Raw genomic sequence first — 12907 nt, 5'->3', positions numbered from 1 at the left:
AGGACTCTTGGGACAGATCAGAAAGTAAGTTTAAAAATAGTAATATGGGGGCGCCTGGGTGGCTCAGTCGTTAAGTGTCTGCCTTTGGCTCAGGTCATGATCCCAGGGTTCTGGGATCGAGCCCTGTATCAGGCTCCCTGCTCATTGGGAAGCCTGCTTCTCCCTCTCCCACTCCCCCTGCTTGTCTTCCCTCTCTCACTGTGTCTCTCTCTGTCAAATAAATAAAATCTTTTAAAAAAATAGTAATATGAACAAAGTTGTTTTTTTTAATTCAAGTATTTTTATTTTATATACAAAGAGCTAGCATTAGGGTAGGTATCTTGGACATCTGTAGTAAGGTAGGTCTCTCTTGGGATGACCCATTCAAGGCAGTTCACTTAATCCAACTTAATGGAGCCCATATTCTTCAGGCACTGACAAACACTAGTGGCACATATTGAGGCCGTATTTCTTTTCCTTTGAGGCCCTATTTCTGGATCAGACCATGCCAGTTTATGCTGATGAGGCAAGGACGAGAATCCTGGCTGAATTTCTTTTTTAAATACTTTTTTCTTTCGGGGCGCCTGGGTGGCTCAGTCGTTAAGCGTCTGCCTTCGGCTCAGGTCATGATTCCAGGTCCTGGGATCGAGCCCCGCATCGAGCCCCGCATCAGGCTCCCCGCTCCGCGGGAAGCCTGCTTCTCCCTCTCCCACTCCCCCTGCTTGTGTTCCCTCTCTCGCTGTCTCTCTCTCTCTCTGTCAAATAAATAAATAAAATCTTTAAAAAAAATAAATAAATAAAATAAAATAAATACTTTTTTCTTTCTTTCTTTTTTTTTTTTTTAAAGTAAACTCTACTCCCAACATGGGGCTTGAACTCATGACCTGGAGATCAAGAGTTGTACACTCTACTGACTGAGCCAGCCAGGTGCCCCTGGCCAATTTTTTTTTTAGATGACTCCAGAAAGTTACCCATCTTGCTCTCTTGCAAGCAATGAAGCAAAAGGTGGACAGTTATTATTATAATTTCTAATTTGATTGTTAGATGAAGTACAAAGAAGAAATTACGTAGATACTCACTCCTAAAAGGTAATAACAGTAATAACTTACCATTCTCATTGAAGACGGAAGTATTTAAGCCATTAGCTAAAAATAAAAAGTATTTGTAGTCTCAGTGCAAATAGGTTTTAGTGAATGGAAACAGCGTGACAATAGATACAGCCATTCCATGGATATAACTTAAATAAAAGTCAAAATAATATATTCCATTTCTGGTATTAAAGTCCAATTTGGATCAAGTTAAATAGCACTGATAGAAGTAATAAATACAGTGCAGCAATTAAGCACATGGGCTCTGTAGTCAGGCCAGCCTGGCTTTAAATCCAGTCTCCACCACATTATAGCTGATGAATTTGAGATGCTTAGCAAACTGCCAGGCAGGCACAAAGTAGATACCAGTCTTATCACCCTCCTCCTTCTAATAGCTTGACAATAATCTAAAGGTAATCCCATTTCCATCATTATTCCTGAAGTTATCAACCAGGCTATTGTCCTTCATAAGATGTATGCACCAAACTCAAAGATCTAGTCACATCTGTCCCTACCTCTGCTCTAATGAAAACAGAAGAAAGAGAAATCTTTGTTCTTTTTTTTTTTTAAAGATTTTATTTATTCATTTGAGACACAGAGATACAGAGACAGAGAGAGAGCATGAGCAGGGAGAGAGGTAGAGGGAGAAGCAGGCTCCTCGATGAGCCAGGAGCCCGATGTGGGGCTCGATCCCAGGACCCCGGGATCACGACCTGAGCCGAAGGCAGACGCTTAGCGGACTGAGCCACCCAGGCGCCCCAAATCTTTGCTCTTCTTAACAGAATTAACCCACAGCAACATAATTTAAAATTAACTCTTGGGTACCTGGCTGGCTCAGTCAGTAGAGCATGTGACTCTTGATCTCAAGGTCATGAGTTCAAGCCCCATGTTGGCATCAGAGTTTACTTAAAAAATAAAATTAACTCTTCACTTACAGATTCCCACTACTTACTCTTCTGGAAATCACCCCAAAATAATAATGACAGTAGGAAACTGAAAACATGATTTCAGTGTTACCGTGAATAAAGATCAATCCTAAATGCTCAAAGAGGGAGACAAGAGATTTGCCCTGAGGCCCCTGGAAGGTGTAAACCCAAGGTATCTCAGCAGGCAGAACTGAGAAAAGGAAATAAAACAAGGAGACTGTCCAAACAAGAACCTGTATTGAGGAGTATAACTTTCTTTCACCATTTGGTCTTGAAAACCAAGGGCCTTCCTATTTGCTGGCAATCAAAAAAATTCTCACCAAGATAAAGAGGAGAAAACAGGTCTTCTCATCTTACAGGTACAGAAAACCAGATTATATTCTGATTCATAAAGCTCTCCTCACAAGTGTTATTTCTAATTAACAAGTCTTGTTAGACTACCAGATTTTGGAAATTATTGCTATGCTCTGTGGGAAAAAAACCCCTTTATTTACCTCTAAAAAAAATCTACTTTTGCTCTCTTATCTTCTAAGTAATTTGTTACTGTGGTAATATAAAAGTGACATCCCAGGTTTCAGAAGAGTCTAAATACATACGTGCTCTAGTTAAGCCAGAAGGGGACCACTGACACCTGCTCTGTTTCCACAAGACCAAAGTTAAAAACATAACCAGTGACCTAGAGCTTGAGGGTTAAATTACCTAATTTTTCTTTAGGAAAAAAAAAAAAAAAAAAAGACTGGTTGCTCCCAGGGCAATGGTGGCAATTCACAAAGAGTACAATAAGAAATATACTCAGCAGGGAGTCTGCTTGTCCCTCTCCTTTTGCCCCTCCCCCCGCTTGAGCTCGCTCTCTAATAAATAAAACATTTAAGAAAAAAAGAAATGTGTCCCTGGAGCTGTACAACAGAGAGGCCCTGAGGAAGAGGTCCCAGGAATTAGGGGACAAGAATAGGAGAATAATCACTGTGTATTCCTCTGTTCTGTTTGAATTTTGACACATATAAATGTTATTATTCACAGATAATTAAAAATTATAAACTTGTGATTATTTGCAAATACCTAATCCTTCCTATTTCTTAAGTTACTAAATCCCACTCTTCCTGCCCAACAAACCTGACTTCAGAAAAGTCCCCTTAGCATCTCAACTTCTGCATTTTCAACAGAATATCAGCACATCCACAAATCACTAACCTTCTGAGTTATTTTTATTGTAAGGCTCTTTAGAATGCACAGGATTAACACTGAGCTTAGTAATTATGTGCAGGGTGTCTTACAATACCGACCAACTACTTTATGTTTGCCTGGCAACGTCCCAAATATTGAAGAGATCATTATGTTTTTGTGTATCATCAGTATTCAGTAGGTATTCAACAAATTCTTGAATGATTGGACATCATAGCCATAAAAATAACAAATCTTTTTACCAATTCTGGCAATATAACTTAATTTGCCAAATGGAAAACACTAGGTACAAAACAGGACCTTTAGAAATAGCCTAATTATTGAGAAAGGTAAAATAAAGGTCATCTAGTTAATATTATGTACTTATTAAAAATTAAAAACGTTGAATATAAAGATAAAACAGCAATGGCAAAAAAACGCTTATGATAATATAAGCATAAGTGGGGAAAAACTGGGGCACAAAACTGTATTATGATTTACAATGTATTTTTTTTTTTTTAAAGATTTATGTATTCATTTTAGAGAGTGAACACGTACGCACAAGTTGGGGGAGGGGCAGAGGGAGAGAATCCTCAATTCCCCACTGAGCCGGGAACCCAACGCCAGAACCCGAAGCAGGGCTCAATCCCATGACCCATGAGATCATGACCTGAGCCCAAACCAAGAGCCAGACCCGTAACTGACTGAGCCACCCAGGCACCCCTACAACTAAGATTTTTAAAAAAGGACTAATGTAAAAGTGCACCATACAAAATGACTCCATTTATATAAAGTTCATGGAGCACCTGGGTGGCTGAGTTGGCTAAACATCCGACTCTTGGTTTCAAGCTCAGGTCATGATCTCAGGGTCTTGAGATCGAGCCCAGTATCTGGCTCCATGCTTAGTGCAGCCTGCTTAGGATGCTCTCTCCCTTCTCCCTCTGCCCCCCACGCCCACATGCACTCACTGTCTTAAAAATCTTTTTTTTTTTTTTTAAGGTTTTATTTATTTATCTGAGAGAGAGAGAGAGAGAGAGAGAGAGAAACAGCATGAGAGGGGAGAGGGTCAGAGGGAGAAGCAGGCTCCCGGATGAGCTGGGAGCTCGATGTGGGACTCAATCCCAGGACTCCGGGATCATGACCTGAGCCAAACAAAGGCAATCACTTAACCAACTGAGCCACCCGGGTGCCCCACGTACTCACTGTCTTAAAATCTTAAAAATAAATAAAGTTTATAAATGGGTAAAACTAATTAATCTATAATGTTAGAAAGACAATAATCACTTCTGAAATGAGGAGGGGTAGTAACTAGCAGGAGAATCCAGGGAAGTTACTAGGGATGCTAGTCACGTTGTTTCTTGATCTGATTGTTGTTACACCGATGTGTTGTTCACTTTGTGAAAATCCACCAAGCTGCACACTTAGAATTTGTGCTCTTATGGGTATTATACTTCATTGAAAAGTCTTAAAACTCATATCTAAAACAAAGGATAGAGGTGCCTGGGTGGCTCAGTCGTTAAGCATCTGTCTTCGGCTCAAGTCAGGATCCCAGGGTCCTGGGATCGAGCCCCGCATCTGGCTCCCTGCTCTGCGGGAAGCCTGCTTCTCCCTCTCCCACTCCCCCTGCTTGTGTTCCCTCTGTCGCTGTGTCTCTCTCTGTCAAATAAATAAATAAAATCTTTTAAAAAAAAATAAAATAAAATAAAAAAGATAAAAATAAAATATACCCAAGTGCTAATCATATTCGGGTAGCAGGATTATAAAACTTTTTCTTTCATTTCCTCAATTTTAGAGATTTTCTGAAATATATGTTTAGACTGCCTTAAATCCTTTCTAAAATAATTGAGTGTTTCCTATGTACTAGACCTTCTTCAAAGTACTTTATATTATATATATTAAATCATCTAATCTTCATAACAATCCTATGAAGTAGGTTATTACTGTCATTTTAAAAGGAAGAAACTACAACACTGAGGTTAAGTAACTCGCCCAAGATGACACAGCTAATAAGTGGTAGAGCCATAATTTGAACCAAGATACCCAGGCTCCCAAGTTCATGCTCTGAAACACTATCCAACCATTTTCATAATAAAACCTTATTTTCTTATAGTGAAAAAAAACAGTAATTAATAAACTAAGTTATTCTATCAATCTAAATCATTACTACTCTATTACTGTGTAGGTAGCTCTCTGTGTAGTCAGATGCTAAAATATGGGAGCAAATTTGCATACTACAGTGGCATAATCCTGGAGTAAGGAGAAGTTACTCAAAGCTTACAGAAGTGGACATGAGAAATATACCTCTCTTCTATTCTGTTCTTATCCATGAGAGGCTGCTTAATCCACTGGTTAACCAGTCTTTGTCCTTGAGGGGTTTTGCATTTATTCAGCAATGCAGCCAGAGACTGAGAGCCAGTAGTATCTTCAACAGACCCCTAGCAAACAAAAAAAAAAAAAAAAAGGGAAGAATGGCATGCTCATTAGTGAAAACCTTACTGTGCCATGAAAAATAATTAAAGAATTTTGGAAACAAGAACACTTAATATTCTTTAAATACTAAACGCGAAATCTGCACAGAAATTCCTCTTCCTCAGCTGGGTCACTGTCAGGCTGGATGGCAGTCTATACTGCAGTACCTGAGTATTTTGAACGCACAGTCAAAGTGGTGGCTTCCCAGATGCCATCTCATGTTTATCTAGCACCTCCCATTTCCATTCTTTTTTTTTTTTTTAAGATTTTATTTATTTATTTGAGAGAGAGAGAATGAGAGACAGAGAGCATGAGAGGGAGGAAGGTCAGAGGGAGAAGCAGACTCCCTGTCGAGCAGGGAGCCCGATGCGGGACTCGATCCCGGGACTCCAGGATCATGACCTGAGCTGAAGGCAGTCGCTTAACCAACTGAGCCACCCAGGCGTCCCCCATTTCCATTCTTTTAAGACCTTCAGTGTGGTGATCTCACTTTAAATACTGTCCCATTTGGGGGCGCCTGGGTAGCTCAGTAGGTGAAACATCTGTCTTCAGCTCAGGTCATGAGCTCAGGGTCCTGGGACTGAGTCCTGCATCGGCCTCCCTCCTCAGTGGGGAGTCTGCTGGAAATTCTGTCTCTCTCTCCCTCTGCCCCTCTCCTGCTCATGCTCAAGCTCTCGTTCTCTCTCTCTCTCACATAAATAAATAAAAATCTTTAAAAAAAAAAATACTGTCCCATTTTGTCATCCTAAGTCATCTCTGGAGAACTGGTACTAATGGCCAGACTAAGCCCACTGAAAGTCTTGAGTAAAGCAAACCCACGATCATTTGAAAACAGCATGTGAGAGGCCCCCAGTTGTGTGAAAGCCTAGCCTGTGTCTTATGGTGCTTTAGAATGTATGTATGCGTGTTTAAATGCATGATACATATTCGTATGTGTTGCCATGGCTATATGTTGATGGCCAACATAACTGGTAGACAGGGTCCATTAGAGGAAATGAAACAGTCTTTTTGGTGGCTATTAAAGCAAAATGTGTATAAAGAAATATTTTTTCTTAAAAAAAAAAAACAAAACACAAACTCTTCCTAAAAATCAAACTTCCAACCTTTTAATCTGTATTTTCTGCAGTGTATTTTTCCTCAAACCAAAATCACTTTATAATTACTACAGTTTTAGACATAAAACTTAATGTAATTTTTTAAAAACTGCCATTAATATAATAAAACTATTTATAAAGCTAAGACAAATACCATTTATATAGCTTGCAACTAGAAAAATTTTTAAAAACTGCTTATCTAAGTATAATAATTCATATAGAATAGAATAATATTTCAAAATATTTAAGCTCCTTAATAGTATTCTTCAGTATATAATAAAGGAAACATTCAGTATTTTTAATCCATGTATTTTTTTTTTTTTACCTGGAAAAGGTTAAGGGCTCTGACTGCTGCAATATCCAACTTCATGTACTGGCTGAAGTCAAAAGTAGTCAGTTCAAACTGTCCAAAGTTTGAATCATCTGATAAGAGTTCTAAAAACTTGATTACTGCAGACAATGCTGAAGCTGCAACCTAAGATGAAGAATTTAAAAGAAAAGATTCTGTGACTAAAATCCTAGAGATTAAAAAAAAAAAAAATGGCAAAATGGAAATAAATTCTAAACGTGATCATTTTCCTTGGTATTCCTTCCCAATCCAAATCAAGAAAATCAGAAAAGTTTAAATAAATCTCTTAAGATTAGAAAATGATTTTTAAAAAGTCAAAATTTACTGTAATAGTAACACTATTTATAATAGCCAAAAGTGGAAATGACTCAAATGCCTACCAAGTTTGGTATGTTCGCCCCTATGGTATACTGCACAAAAAGATAGAAGCACCAACAATGCAGTGACACACGACAATATGGATAAATCTCACAAACATAATACTAAACAAAAGAAACCAGGCACAAAAGGCTGCAAAATAGGATTCATTAATATAAACTATAAAAACAGGCCAAACTAATCTGTGCTGTCAGAGTTAAGAACCAGGGTTACGTTTGGTGGGTAATGATTGGAAGGAAGCATAAAAAAGGTCTTTGAAGTGCTGGTACCATCATTTCATGGATGCTGGCTATTTGGCTATTTGCAATTTATGAAAATTCAGTTATACACCTGTGATATATGCACTTATCTACATGTGTATTTAATAAGAAGTTTCAGCGCGCCTGGGTGGCTCAGTCAGTTAAGTGTCTGACTCTTAATTTTGGCTCAGGGTCGTGAGATAGGGCCCCACATGGGGGTCTGCGCTTAGTGTGGAGTCTGCTTGAGATTCTGCCTCGCCCTCTGCCCCTCCCCCCACTCAAGCACCCGCTCTCTAAAATAAATAAAATCTTTTGAACATAAATAACTTTAAATAAACTGTCTATGTTATTACTACAACATAAGTTTCAGGACATCAAACTGAGAGCCCAAAGACGATTCCTACATACTAAAACATACTTGAGAGCGCCTGGGTGGCTCAGTCAGTTAAGCAAATGCCTTCAGCTCAGGTCATGATCCCAGGGGCCTGGGATCCAGCCCCACATCAGGCTCCCTGCTCAGCAGAGAGTCTGCTTCTCCCTGTCTCTCTCCCTCTACCTCTCCCCCTGCTTGTGCTCACTCTCTGTCAAATAAATAAATAAGATATACTTGGTACTAGATTGTAAATTGTAACCTATTTTCCCTAATTGAAAACAGTCATCTATGTGTCCTTGCCAAACTCTAGCAAATGTGTAAGACTGTCAGAACCTCCTACAATGTTACCACACAGATAAAAACACTTTTCAGTAACCCTAAAAGCTTCTTGATATTTTCAAGAGGGAAGGCTTTTTTTTATTATTAACATATGTATTCTTTGTTTCAGGGGAACAGGTCTGTGATTCATCAGTCTTACACAATAACACAGCGCTCACCACAACACACATCCTCCCCAATGTCCATCACCCAGCCACTCCATCTCTCCCACCAACCTCCACTCCAGCAACCCTCAGTTTGTTTCCTGAGATTAAGAGTTGTTTCATTTTTTCCTCTCTTCCCCTATGATCCTCTGCCTTATTTCTCAAATTCCACATATCAGTGAGATCATATAATTGACTTTCTCTGATTGACTTATTTCGCTTAGCATAATACCCTCTAGTTCCATCCACGTCATTGCAAATGGCAAGATTTCATTTTTTTAAGGTTGCATAATATTCTCTGTGTGTGTGTGTGTACACCACATCTTCTACATCCATTCATCTGTCGATGGACATCTCAGCTCTTTCCATAGTTTGGATATTGTGGACACTGCTGCTATAAACATTGGGGTGCAGGTGCCCCTTCGGATCACTACATTTGTATCTTGGGGGTAAATACCCAATAGTGAAATTGCTAGGTCGTAGGGTAGCTCTATTTTCAACTTTTTAAGGAACCTCCATACTGTTTTCCAGAGTGGCTGCACCAGCTTGCATTCCCACCAACAGCATACGAGGGTTCCCCTTTCTCTGCATCCTCGCCAACATCTGTCACTTCCTGATTGTCATTCTGACTGGTGTGAGGTGTTATCTCATTGTGGTTTTTGATTTGTATTTCCCTGATGCTGAGTGATGTTGAGCGCTTTTTCATGTGTCTGTTGGCCATTTGGATGTCTTCTTTGCAGAAATGTCTGTCATGTTTTCTGCCCATTTCTTGATTGGACTATTTGTTCTTGGGGTGTTGAGTTTGAGAAGTTCTTTATAGATTTTGGATACTAGCCCTTTATCTGATATGTCATTTGCAGATATCTCTTCCCATTCTGTCCTTGTCTTTGGTTTTGTTGACTGTTTCCTTTGCTGTGCAAAAGCTTTTTATCTTGCTAAAGTCTCAATAGTTCATATTTGCCCTTGCTTCCCTTGCCTTTGGGGATGCTTCTAAGAAGTTGTTGTGGCCGAAGTCACAGAGGTTGCTGCCTGTATTCTACTCAAGGATTTTGATGGATTCCTATCTCACATTTAGGTCTTTCATCCACTTTGAGTCTATTTTCGTGCATGGTGTAAGGAAATGGTCCAGTTTCATTCTTTGGCATGTGGCTGTCTAATTTTCCCAACACCATTTGCTGAAGAGACCGTCTTTTTTCCATTGGATATTCTTTCCTGCTTTGTCGAAGACAGTTGACAATAGAGTTGAGAGTCCATTTCTGGGTTCTCTATTCTGTTCCATTGATCTATGTGTCTGTGTTTGTGCCAGGACCATACTGTCTTAATGATTACAGCATTGTAACAGAGCTTAAAGTCCAGAATTGTGATGCCACCAGATTTGGTTTTCATTTTCAACATTCCTCTGGCTATTCGGGGGGCTCTTCTGGTTCCATACAAATTTTAGGATTATTTGTTCCAGCTCTGTGAAAAAAGTTGATGGTATTTTGATAGGGATTGCATTAAATATGTAGATTGCTCTAAGCAGCATAGACATTTTAACAATATTTCTTCTGCCAATCCATGAACATGGAATGTTTTTCCATTTCTTTGTGTCTTCTTCAATTTCTTTCATGAGTATTCTATAGTTTTCTGAGTACAGATCCTTTGCCTCTTTGGTTAGATTTATTCCTAGGTATCTTATGTTTTTGGTGCAATTGTAAATGGGATCTACTCCTTAATTTCTCTTTCTTCTGTCTCATTGTTAGTGTAAAGAAAGGCAACTGATTTCTGTGCATATGTTTTATATCCTGCCACTTAACTGAATTCCTGTATGAGTTCTAGCAGTTTTGGGGTGGAGTCTTTTGGGTATTCCACATAAAGTATCATACCACCAGCAAAGAGTGAGAGTTTGACTTCTTTGACGATTTGGATGCCTTTTATTTCTTGTTGTTGTCTGACTGCTGAGGCTAGGACTTCTAGTACTATGTTGAACAGTAGTGGTAACAGTGGACATCCCTGGCATGCTCCTGACCTCAGGGGGAAAGTTCTCAGTTTTTCCCCATTGAGGATGATATTCACTGTGGGCTTTTCATAGGTCGCTTTTTGATATTGAGCCTCTATCCCTACACTGTGAAGAGTTTTAATCAAGAAAGAATGTTCTTTGTCAAATGCTTTTTCTGCATCTATTGAGAGGATCATATGGTTCTTGTCCTTTTATTATTTTTTTTAAAAAATTTTATTTATTCATTTGACAGAGAGAGAAAGCACAAGTAGGCAGAGCGGCAGGCAGAGGGAGAGGGAGAAGCAGGCTCCCAGCTGAGCAGGGAGCCTGATGCGGGGCTCGATCCCAGGACCCTGGGATTGTGACCTGAGCCGAAGGCAGCTGCTTAACCAACTGAGCCACCCAGGCACCCCTTGTCCTTTCTTTTATTAATGTAGTGTATCACAATGATTAATTTGCGGATGTTGAACCAACCCTGCAGCCCAGGAATAAATCCCACTTGGTCATAGTGAATAATCCTTTTAATGGACTGTTGGATCCTATTGGCTAGTATCTTGGTGAGAATTTTTGCATGCATGTTCATCAAGGATATTGGTCTGTAATTCTCCTTTTTGGTGGGGTCTTTGTCTGGTTTTGGGATCAAGGCAATGCTGGTCTCATAAAATGAGTTTGGAAGCTTACCTTGAATTTCTATTTTTTGGAACAGTTTCAGAAGAATAGGTCTTAATTCTCTTCTTTAAATGTTTGGTAGAATTCCCCTGGGAAGCCATCTGGCCCTGGGCTCTTCTTTGTTGGGAGATTTTTGATTACTGCTTCAATTTCCTTGCTGGTTATGGGTCTGTTCAGGTTTTCTATTTCTTCCCGGTTCAGTTTTGGTAGGTTATACGTCTCTAGGAATACATCCATTTCTTCTACATTGTCTAATTTGTTGGCATATAGTTGCTCATGTTCTTATAATTGTACTTCTTCAGTATTGGTTGTGATCTCTCCTTTTTCATTGAAGATTTTATTTATTTGGGTCCTTTCTCTTTTCTTTTTGATTAAGTCTGGCCAGGGGTTTATCAATCTTATCAATTCTTTCAAAGAGCCAGCTCCTAGTTTCGTTGATGTGTTCTATTGTTCTTTTGGTTTCTCTTTCATTGATTTCTGCTCTGATATTATTTCTCTTCCCCTGCTGGGTTTAGGCTTTGCCATTCGTTCTCCAGATCCTTTTGGTGTAGGGTTAGGTTGTGTATTTGAGACCTTACCTTTCTTGTTTCTTGAGAAAGGCTTGTATTGCTATATACTTCCATCTTAGTACCACCGTTGTTGCATCCCAAAGATTTTGAACAGTTGTGTTTTCATTTTTTTTTTTTTAAAGATTTTATTTATTTGACAGAGAGAGACACAGTTAGAGAGGGAACACAAGTGGGGGAGTGGGAGAGGGAGAAGCAGGCTTCCCTCGGAGCTGGGAGCCCAATGCGGGCCTCGATCCCAGGACCCTGGGACATGACCTGAGCTGAAGGCAGACGCTTAACGACTAAGCAACCCAGGCGCCCCCAACTGTGTTTTCATTTTCATTTGTTTCCATGATTTTTTTTTTAATTCTTCTTCAATTTCCTGGTTGACCCATTCACTCTTTAGTAGGATGCTCTTTAGCCTTCATGTATTTGAGTTCTTTCCACCTTTCCTCTTGTGACTGAGTTCGAGTTTCAAAGCACTGTGGTCTGAAAATATGCAGGGAATGATCCCAATCTTTTGGTACCAGTTGAGACCTGATTTGTGACCCAGGATGTAATCTATTCTGGAGAATGTTCCAAGTGCACTAGAGAAGAATGTATATTCTGTAGCTTTGGTATGGAATGTTTTTTTTAATTTTTTTTATTTTTTTAAGATTTTATTTATTTATTTGACAGAGAGAGACACAGCAAGAGAGGGAACACAAGCAGGGGGAGCAGGAGAGGGAGAAGCAGGCTTCCTGCCAAGCAGGGAGCCCGATGCAGGGCTCGATTCCAGGACGCTGGGACCATGACCTGAGTTGAAGGAAGACACTTAACGACTGAGCTACCCAGGCGCTTTTGGAATGTTCTGAATATATCTATGTAGTCCATGTAATCCAGTGTGTCATTTAAGGCCCTTATTTGTTGATCTTTTGCTTAGATGATCTGTCCATTTCCGTGAGGGGAGTATTAAAGTCCCCTACTGTTATTGTATTACTGTTGATGTGTTTCTTCGATTTTGTTATTAACTGGCTTATATAATTGGCTGCTCCCTTGTTAGGGGCATAAATAATTACAATTGTTAGATCTTCTTGTTGAATAGACCCTTTAAGTATGACATAGTGTCCTTCTTCATCTTTTATTACAGTCTTTGGTTTATAATCTAATTTGTCTGATATAAGGTTTGCCGCCC

At 39.5% G+C, this 12907-nt stretch overlaps 1 protein-coding gene across 1 annotated transcript in view; it reads right to left on the bottom strand.

Annotated features, from left to right (window-relative positions):
- Positions 1 to 12907, bottom strand: part of MSH2 (mutS homolog 2) — an 80052-nt gene that overhangs the window by 49898 nt on the left and 17247 nt on the right. Inside the window, exons 5-6 of the mRNA XM_081833516.1 lie at positions 7043 to 7192; positions 5456 to 5589 (exon numbers count right to left, since the gene is read on the bottom strand). Of these exons, the coding sequence (XP_081689642.1) occupies positions 5456 to 5589; positions 7043 to 7192 (284 nt within the window). The remainder of the gene's footprint in view (positions 1 to 5455; positions 5590 to 7042; positions 7193 to 12907) is intronic.

Source organism: Leptonychotes weddellii, chromosome 10 (genome assembly GCF_054177405.1).
Source record: "Leptonychotes weddellii isolate Sample4059 chromosome 10, ASM5417740v2, whole genome shotgun sequence".
NCBI lineage: Eukaryota > Metazoa > Chordata > Mammalia > Carnivora > Phocidae > Leptonychotes > Leptonychotes weddellii.
This window is presented reverse-complemented; position numbering and strand designations above follow the sequence as displayed.